General features: G+C 43.6%; 1 protein-coding gene across 1 annotated transcript; it reads right to left on the reverse strand.

The window, feature by feature from the left end:
• Positions 1-5,246: 5,246 nt before the first annotated feature.
• tmem231 (transmembrane protein 231) lies at positions 5,247-9,607 on the reverse strand. Its single transcript, XM_014148920.2, has 7 exons — positions 9,128-9,607; positions 8,684-8,850; positions 8,468-8,596; positions 8,186-8,329; positions 6,876-6,957; positions 6,638-6,743; positions 5,247-5,826 (listed from the first exon to the last, which is right to left on the reverse strand). Exons 1-7 carry the CDS (start codon positions 9,264-9,266, stop codon positions 5,664-5,666), a joined length of 930 nt encoding a protein of 309 aa, XP_014004395.1. The 5' UTR covers positions 9,267-9,607; the 3' UTR covers positions 5,247-5,663.
• Between the last annotated feature and the right edge of the window lie 355 nt (positions 9,608-9,962).

Consider the following 9,962-nt stretch of genomic DNA (forward strand, 5'->3'; position numbering starts at 1 on the left):
GAATAAACATGTGTTCGCTCCCAGCTGCGTTTTGGTCCGCTGCCTTGTCACCCGACGACGATCGTTACATTATCCAGCCGAATGGACAGGTCCACCAGCTGGTCAAAGGTGAGGGTGGTGTCCCTGCAGGCCAACTCCCGACAGCCGTCCTCGCGCAAACTCCAGCGATAGTGGTTGATCAGGGCCCTGTCGTTCCATCCCGCGCCGGCGGCCAGGGTCCGAAAGTCCATCGCGAACTCCTGGGCGCTTCTCATCCCCTGCCTCAGGTGGAAGAGACGTGGTCCAGCGCCGCATCTCCTTCTCCCCACACAGCGTTGGCCCACTCCAGAGCTTTCCCCGAGAGGCACGAGACGAGGGCGGACACCCTCTCACGACCCGAGGGAGCCGGGTGAACGGTCGCCAGGTATAAATCCAGCTGCAGCAGGAAACCCTGGCAGCGTGCGGCCGTCCCATCGTACTCCCTGGGAAGTGCGAGACGAATCCCACTGGAACCGGGTGCGGAGGGGGTGAGTAGTGGAGACCCCTGTTGTGCTGGTGGGGGCGCTGGAGGGACTCCCTGTCTCTCCCAGCGGTCCATCGTCTGGTCGACGCGATTCATGGTGGCGCCGAGATGGTGAAGCATCGCCGCGTGCCGCTGCACACGCTCCTCGACTCCGCTACCAGGGGTACCTGCTCCTGCTGACTCCATAATACGGGTGTGGAATTCTGTAAAGGACTGAGAAACTGGCTGCAGGGAAGTCAGGCGCAGGAGAGCAGAAATGGGTAGCAAACGGAGCCCTTTATTGAGGCGAACAAAACACGGCACTCAGACAACTAAACACACACGGGTTACAATAACCCGGCGCAAACCAGCCTGGAGTGCACATTTACATATAACAATTCCACACACAGACATGGGGGGAAACAGAGGGTTATATGCAAGACGAGTAATGAGGGAATGCAAACCAGGTGTGCGGGAAAACAAGACAAAACAAATGGAAAATGAAAGATGGATTGGCGATGGCTAGAAGACCGGTGACGTCGACCGCCGAACGTCGCCCGAACAAGGAGAGGGACCGACCTCGGCGGAAGTCGTGACACTTCTTCCTTGCTGAGAGGCCTTTCAGGTTATGTCGATATAGGACTCATTTTACTGTGGATATAGATACTTTGTATCTGTTTCCTCCAGCATCTTCACAAGGTCCTTTGCTGTTGTTCTGGGATTGATTTGCACTTTTCGCACCAAAGTACGTTCATCTCTAGGAGACAGAACGCGTCTCCTTCCTCAGCAGTATGACGGCTGCGTGGGCCCATGGTGTTTATACTTGCGTACTATTGTTTGTACAGATGAAGGTGGTACCTTTAGGCGTTTGGAAATTGCTCCTAAGGATGAACCAGACTTGTGGAGGTCTACAATTTTTTTCTGAGGTCTTGGCTGATTTCTTTTGATGTTCCCATGATGTCAAACAAAGAGGCACTGAGTTTGAATATAGGCCTTGAAATACATCCACAGGTACACCTCCAATTGACTCAAATGTTGTAAATTAGCCTATCAGAAGCTTCTAAAGCCATGGCATCATTTTCTGGAATTTTCCAAGCTGTTTAAAGGCACAGTCAACTTAGTGTATGTAAACTTCTGACCCACTGGAATTGTGATACAGTGAATTAATTATAAGTGATAATAATCTGTCTGTAAACAATTGTTGGAAAAATGACTTGTGTCATGCACAAAGTAGATGTCCTAACCGACTTGCCAAAACTATAGTTTGTTAACAAGAAATTTGTGGAGTGGTTGAAAAACGAGTATTAATGACTCCAACCTAAGTGTATGTAAACTTCTGACTTCAACTGTAGCTTGGCATTAATCACACATAAATACACACTTACCTAAAACAAGTCAAATCAAATCAAATCTATTTTTATATAGCCCTTCGTACATCAGCTGATATTCTCAAAGTGCTGTACAGAAACCCAGCCTAAAACCCCAAACAGCAAGCAAAGCATGTGAAAGAAGCACGGTGGCTAGGAAAAACTCCCTAGGAAAAACTCCCTAGAAAGGCCAAAAACCTAGGAAGAAACCTAGAGAGGAACCAGGCTATGAGGGGTGGCCAGTCCTCTTCTGGCTGTGCAGGGTGGATATTATAACAGAACATGGTCAAAATGTTAAAATGTTAAAATGTTCATAAATGACCAGCATGGTCAAATAATAATAATCATAGTAGTTGTCGAGGGTGCAACAAGCACGTCCGGTGAACAGGTCATAGCCGCAGGCAGAACAGTTGAAACTGGAGCAGCAGCACGGCCAGGTGGACTGGGGACAGCAAGGAGTCATCATACCAGGTAGTCCTGAGGCATGGTCCTAGGGCTCAGGTCCTCCGAGAGAAAGACAGAAAGAGAGAAAGAGAGAATTAGAGAGAGCATATTTAAATACACACAGGACACCGGATAAGACAAGAGAAATACTCCAGATGTAACAGACTGACCCTAGCCCCCCGACACATAAACTACTGCAGCATAAATACTGGAGGCTGAGACAGGAGGGATCAACCCAGACAGGAAGACCACGTCAGTGACTCAACCCACTCAAGTGACGCACCCCTCCCATGGACGGCATGGAAGAACACCAGTAAGCCAGTGACTCAGCCCCTGTAAAAGGGTTAGAGGCAGAGAATCCCAGTGGAAAGAGGGGAACCGGCAAGGCAGAGACAGCAAGGGCGGTTCGTTGCTCCAGCCTTTCCGTTCACCTTCACACTCCTGGGCCAGACTATACTTAATCATAGGACCTACTGAAGAGATAAGTCTTCAGTAAAGACTTAAAGGTTGAGACTGAGTCTGCGTCTCTCACATTGGTAGGCAGACCATTCCATAAAAATGGAGCTCTATAGGAGAAAGCCCTACCTCCAGCCGTTTGCTTAGAAATTCTAGGGACAATTAGGAGGCCTGCGTCTTGTGACCGTAGCGTACGTGTAGGTATGTACGGCAGGACCAAATCGGAAAAGATAGGTAGGAGCAAGCCCATGTAATGCTTTGTAGGTTAGCAGTAAAACCTTGAAATCAGCCCTTGCCTTAACAGGAAGCCAGTGTAGGGAGGCTAACACTGGAGTAATATGATCAAATTTTTTGGTTCTAGTCAGGATTCTAGCAGCCGTATTTAGCACTAACTGAAGTTTATTTAGTGCTTTATCCGGGTAGCCGGAAAGTAGAGCATTGCAGTAGTCCAGCCTAGAAGTAACAAAAGCAAGTCAACTGAATTAAATGATCCTTCAAGAAACACACACCCAAACACCTATCACTAAGCTCACACACAAGCACACAGACAGTGTGCAGAGCCCAACCTATTCTGATGAAAATATCACATAACTGAGAAGGCATTAAAAGATACCTCACCCCTGCCTGACATTGTAACAGGTATGTTAATACACCTTGAAATGTAAGCGTATTGTAGAGGGACGAAAGTGGAGCTATGAATTGAACAGGAATACTACAAGCTTCAGCTTTAGCTGTCAATGTACACATTCAAATAACAACTACTACAAGTGGCAGACAGTGGCTTTACACAAATGCAGTCTGACGTCACTACAGGTTACTGGTTAGATCTTCTCTGTGATCTAGACTCAGAAAAGGCTTAATACTATTGACAAAAACTTTTCACCAAATCAAATTATATTTGTCACATGCGCCGAATACAACAGGTTTAATGCTTACTTACGACCACCTTCCCAACAATGCAGTTAAAAGGTAAAAATAATAAAGCAAATAAGACAAAAAAGGAAATAGTAACACAATCAAATAACAATAACGAGGCTATATACAAGGAGTACAGGTACCAAGTCAATGTGCAGGGGTACAAGGTAGTTGAGGCAATATGTACATGTAGGTAGGGGTAAAAGTGACTGGGCAATCAGGATAGATAATAAACTGAGTAGCAGCAGCGTATATGAAGTGTGAAGGTGTGTCCATGTGTGGCATTAATATGCATTTGTGTGTTTTGTGTGTGTGAGGGTATGTAGTGTGTGAGTGTGTGTTGGAGTGTCAGTGTAGTGAGACTGTGGGTAGAGTCCAGTGAGTGTGCATAGAGCCAGTGCAAGAATGTCATTGCAAAAAAAAGGGGTTCAATGCAAATAGTCTGGGTAGCCATTTGATTAATTGTTTAGCAGTCTTATAGCTTGGGGGTAGAAGCTGTTCAGAAGTCTTTTGGTCCCAGACTTGGCGCTTCGGTACCGTTTGCTGTGTGGTAGCAGAGAGAACAGTCTATGACTTGGGTGGCTGGAGTCTTTGACAATTTTTAGGTTCTTCCTCTGACACTCTGGCCCTGCTATATAGGCCCCAGTGATGTAGTGTGCCGTACGCACTACCCTCTGTAGCGCCTTGCGGTAGGATGCTAAGTAGTTGCCATACCAAGTGGTGATGCTGCCAATCAAGATGCTCACAATGGTGCAGCTGTAGAACTTTTTGAGGATCTGAGGGTCCATGCCAAATCTTTTCAGCCTCCTGAGGGTTGTTGTGCCCTCTTCACGACTGTGTTGGTGTGTTTGAACCATGATAGGTCCTTAGTGATGTTGACACCAAGGAACTTGAAGCTCTCGGCCTGCTCCACTACAGCCCCGTCGATCAATGCATTTCAGTTCCACCCTTCTGTGTATTTATTCTGACTATATAGACTACCCACGTTCTGATCTTATCAGTGAATGAAAATGAGAAAAAGTACAAACGTATACAACTTCATTATAGTGGTGTAAAGTACTTTAAAGTTTTAAATACTTTAAAGTACACTTTAGTAGTGTTTTGGGGTATCTGTACTTTACTATTTATATTTTGGACAACTTTTACTTCACTACATTCCTAAAGAAAATAATGTACTTTTTACTCCATACATTTTCCATGACACGCCAAAGTACTCATTACATTTTGAATGCTTAGCAGGACAGGAAAATGGTCGAATTCACACACTTATCAAGAGAACATCCGTTGTCATCTCTACTGCCTCTGATCTGGTGGACTGACTAAACACAAATGCTTTGTTTGTAAATTATGTCTGAGTGTCCAAGTGTGCCCCTGGTAATCTGTAAATTAAAAAAACATTGTGCCGTCTGGTTTGCTTAATATAAGAAATTTGAAATGATTTATACTTTGTTTTACTTTTGATACTTAAGTATATTTAAAACCAAATACTTTTACACAAGTAGTATTTTACTAGGTGGCTTTCACTTTTACTGGAGTCATTTTCTATATGGTATCTTAACTTTTACTGAAGTATGACAATTAGGTACTTTTTCCACCACTGCTTTATTAACAGTGCCAAGAGCTATGTACAAAATAAAACTGATTCATAAAAAAACTAGACATTTCTTTTCCACATTCACAAATAATCACAAATCTGTTTTCAACATTTACACAGCACCAGCTAACGTTACATAGCTAACTGAAAATCAATCACTCCATAACAGTTCATTAGCACAACAGATGTAAAAGGACGGATGAAGCTGAATATTTGAATGCTTTTTGTGTGTAGCGATGTGTACTAGTGATGTTTAAGTAAATGTATATGTAAAGGCAAGGAAAATACTGTATCCTGTGTGTGTGTTGATCTTCTGAACATTTGGCCATTGTACTGTAAGTTGTTTGGTGATGTGGCCTCTTCCCTCCACAGTACCTCAGTATGGGAGGCGAACAGTTTCACTGAATCAAAAGTGGTGCTGTTTCAAGAGTGGTATAGGTACAGTCGGCAGCACCTGATTCTGGAAAACAAAGGTCTGAATCCTGTTGAAAACCCAGAGGAAGATAAGCAGCACACTGACATACTGGATCCAGGCAAATTTGATCATCTCCCAGAACCCAGGCCGATAGGTGGAGGCTCAGTCAAGGAAATACTGTGTGTGTGTTTGTCATGCCCCCCTCCCCCTTACTTTCTATATGTAAAAGGTTAATCTGATTCTGCCAATTTAATACTTAAAAAATAAATATATATATATATATATATATATATATTACTGTTAATGTTGCCATCATTGTCTGTCTCATGTTTCTTTAGCAGCAGCGGCCTTGCCATTCATGCTTGTTGCACCCTCGACAACTACTATGATTATTATTATTTGACCATGCTGGTCATTTATGAACATTTTAACATCTTGACCATGTTCTGTTACAATATCCACCCGGCACAGCCAGAAGAGGACTGGCCACCCCTCATAGCCTTGTTCCTCTCTAGGTTTCTTCCTAGGTTTTTGGCCTTTCTAGGGAGTTTTTCCTCTGGAGTTTTTCCTAGCCACCGTGCTTCTTTCACATGCATTGCTTGCTGTTTGGGGTTTTAGGCTGGGTTTCTGTACAGCACTTTGAGATATCAGCTGATGTAAGAAGGGCTATATAAATAAATTTGATTTGATTCATGGTAATAAATAATCTAAATCATCATCATATTTGTCTTCCCTGCACTTGTAGGCCTAGATAAACTAAACATTCAATATAACATTGATACCAGTGCAAGAAATCATATAGACAAAGAGACAATAAGGAAAGTAAACATGGATGTCTGGCCTTTGTGAACTCGCCAAAGCACGTGCATTGTCAAACTGGTTAGGCTGCATCTAACACAAACAGAGTGAAAGGTATATTTTCATAATTCTTTTCAATACACACACAGACACACAATAAAGGATATCTGACAACTTCCACTGGGTAGCGGACTTCAGCATTTATCTGGAAGGGAGTACCAGCAGCTCGGCCCACAGTCCATACTGGACTTGGACAGGACAGAAACGTTGTCACTGTGTGAGGAAGAGGAAGTGTGAGAGTAAGAAATAGCAGGCAAACACATAAGTGGGCTAATTATGTGTAATCAGATACAACTCAACAGCGATCAACTTATAGAAACATGGCAAGTGAGAATTCCCACTTACAGTTTCTATCCTGATAGGATCCAATGATGTTGGCAAGATCATATGCGCTTGCAAACGGACTTGTTCCATCAATTACTGATACCTAGATTATAACAGAGGACAATATAAGTCAAGAAGCACACAAAATATAAGTTAAGTACACAAAGCAGTATTTAAACATTGATTACTGGTTGTATCACTGCCTGGTATGCCAACTGCTCGGCCTCCGACCGCAAGGCACTACAGAGGGTAGTGCGTATGGCCCAGTACATCCCTGGGGCCAAGCTTCCTGCCATCCAGGACCTCTATACCAGGTGGTGTCAGAGGAAGGCCATAGTCATAGACTGTTCTCTCTAATACCGCACGGCAAGTGGTACCGGAGCGCCAAGTCTAGGTCCAAAAGGCTTCTTAACAGCTTCTATCCCCAAGCCATAGGACTCCTGAACAGCTAATCAAAGGGCTACCCAGACCCCTTTTTATGCTGCTGCTACTCTGTTTATTATCTATGCATAGTCACTTTAACTCTACCAAAAAGGTACATATTACCTCAACTAATTGGTGCCCCCGCACATTGACTCTGTACCAGTACCCCCTGTATATAGCCTCGCTATTGTTATTTTACTGTTTCCGTTTAATTATTTGTTACTTTTATTTTACATTTTTTACTTCTCTTTTTTACTTAACACTTATTTTTCTTAAAACTTCTTAAAGCATTGTTGGTTAAGAGCTTGTAAATAAGCATTTCACTGTAAGGTTGTATTGTTGTATTCAGCGCATGTGACAAATACAATTTGATTTGATTAAGACTCCCGGACGACGTAAGGTTTGTCACTGTCATGACATATTCATGTAGACTGAAGTATGACACCGATATTTGACTTTTGGGAGTAAATGCTTGTAGTGTCAATATTACAATGATGGAGCTTTGTTTAAGTGTATACTTTGTTATACAATCTGTTGGGGTGTATGTGTGTAAAGGACGTCACGCCACTTCCACCTGTTTCGGCTGATACCGATGAACCCTGAAGCGTCTTTCCCAGTCGCACCATCATAAATCTAGCTATTTGGCAGCACAAGTGGAGAAACTTCAGACTGCAGACTGAGCTTCACAGATCCCCATCTGCTACATGTGCTCATTGAAGTCCTAGCAGGAGTAGGTCAAAGTTGCCCCTACCACTAATACAGCGTCAGGTAACCTAATGGTTAATATAAAGATTCAGGGTAATTTTATTCTAAACCTGTGGTTAAGGGCCATGTCTACAATGAACAATACTTTATGTGTTGTGTGTCTGTGTGTGTGAGAGAGATACAGAGAGAGAATGTTCCCTCACATTGTATACAGTGAGTAGACCACGGTGTGGAAGTGGGGTTCTCTGCTGGAGCCGCAGATCTCCACTGATGAAGAGCTGAGAGCCAGGAACTGAGGAGGAATGCTGCACAAAGGCCAGTGTCTGCATCACCACAGTGGACATTCTCTGCAAAGAGAGAAGAGAGACAGATGGAAGTGAAATACAAAAAGAGACTGTAGTAGTGAGAGGAACTGTATGGATATAGTGGATGCATTGGACATTGTGTCGGACTGAATGAGGGGGCCGGGGGGGGCGCCGACATACAAACAGCTGGTAGGAGAAGGTGAGTAGTAGCTGGATGCTGTACACTTGTTCATCAGACCGAAGGGGAAGGTCAAGTCGGAATTTCAAACGGTCCAACTTCCCATCCTGATTCTGGTCTTCCTCTCGCACCTGCATTCACAACATTCCCAGAGATCAGTGAGTGATCTTTATGTGTCACTTAAGAAGCACCATCTTAATAGTACTATTCATACTTACCGAGATAGAAGGAATTCTGAGGTTAGTCCCTTGCATGTTATTAAAATTGGGAAAGGTGCTCCACGCAACATAGTCACCACTAGTGCTTGTTGCTGCAATGATCAGAACCTGGTACTGGAACCGAACAACAGGTTGCTCTTCATATGTACTCCTCTTTACCCAGAACCCTAAATACAGCATGGGAATACCAGAATATTGTATCAAATCAAAGTGTCACCAACAACGAGAACATTTAGCTAAGGTTAACAATAGAGGATTTGCAACATACATTGATTTCAATTAGATAGCGATGATAGTGTCGAACGGTTATCTTGCTGGAGTTCTATCACCTTGAGAAAGGTGCTAGCCTTAACTGAATAATTCCATAACGAGCTATATCAAGATCATCGAGTTCAACTCGAGCTAGCTACCTAAGTAAAACATTTTGCAATTGACTGACGTTACCTTGGCTCCTGTAAGCAACCAGGAGGGGTGGGATGTAGGTGAGACACAAAACAATACCAAGAAACAACGTGGCTTTGGTGCAAACGCTTGTTTTGTATCTAATTGAAGCAGGATGAGAATAGACTTCATAAAAAGCCATGACGAATAGTTTTTTAGCAAGGGTTGTTGTTGGCTACAGTTAGTAGTAGCTACAAGGCTAATGTGGTTATTTTTCAAGAGAGGTCGTGGCGTTCCAACAGAAATCTAGGGCTTGTAGCTAAATCCAAAAGCACAAGTCAGCTCTAGAAAAACAGTTGGCAGTTTCACGTTTAGGAGGTCCTTCCAGGAAAGTGTTATTGACTTGGAATCGAATTCTCCAAAAAGTCGCGCCACTTTGTCTTGCTAGCTTAAAACTACTTCCCGTTGTCTAGCGTTCAGAGGTTACCATGGCTGCAGCCGCTGATTTACTGGCAACAAATCCTGGTTGTACCAAGGATTTTTTACATCTAAACCAAGATAGACCACGGGCTGTCATTTCCAATGTGAACACATTGGAGCGAGTCATAGTGGGCAGACCAAGCAAGGCACCAGGTGGGCAGAGCCAAGCATGAGCTAGCGAGATCCTATTGGCGCGTCTGCATATTTCCGTTAGGGAAGGCCTACTCTGTGAAGTGTGCGTGTGCAATAACTCTATTCGCCTTTGCGCTCCTAAACAACGCATTTTTTTTTTTACTTTTGCAAAGGGTCCACAAAACTTAATCCACTCTGTTCATAACACATTCTAGTTTTGGGAACATAAAACTGTATTGAAATCAAATGTTTAATCGATGAGAAAACGTGCAGAATATCGGCCAAA

The sequence above is a fragment of the Salmo salar genome, chromosome ssa16 (assembly GCF_905237065.1).
Source record: "Salmo salar chromosome ssa16, Ssal_v3.1, whole genome shotgun sequence".
Classification (NCBI taxonomy): Eukaryota; Metazoa; Chordata; class Actinopteri; order Salmoniformes; family Salmonidae; genus Salmo; species Salmo salar.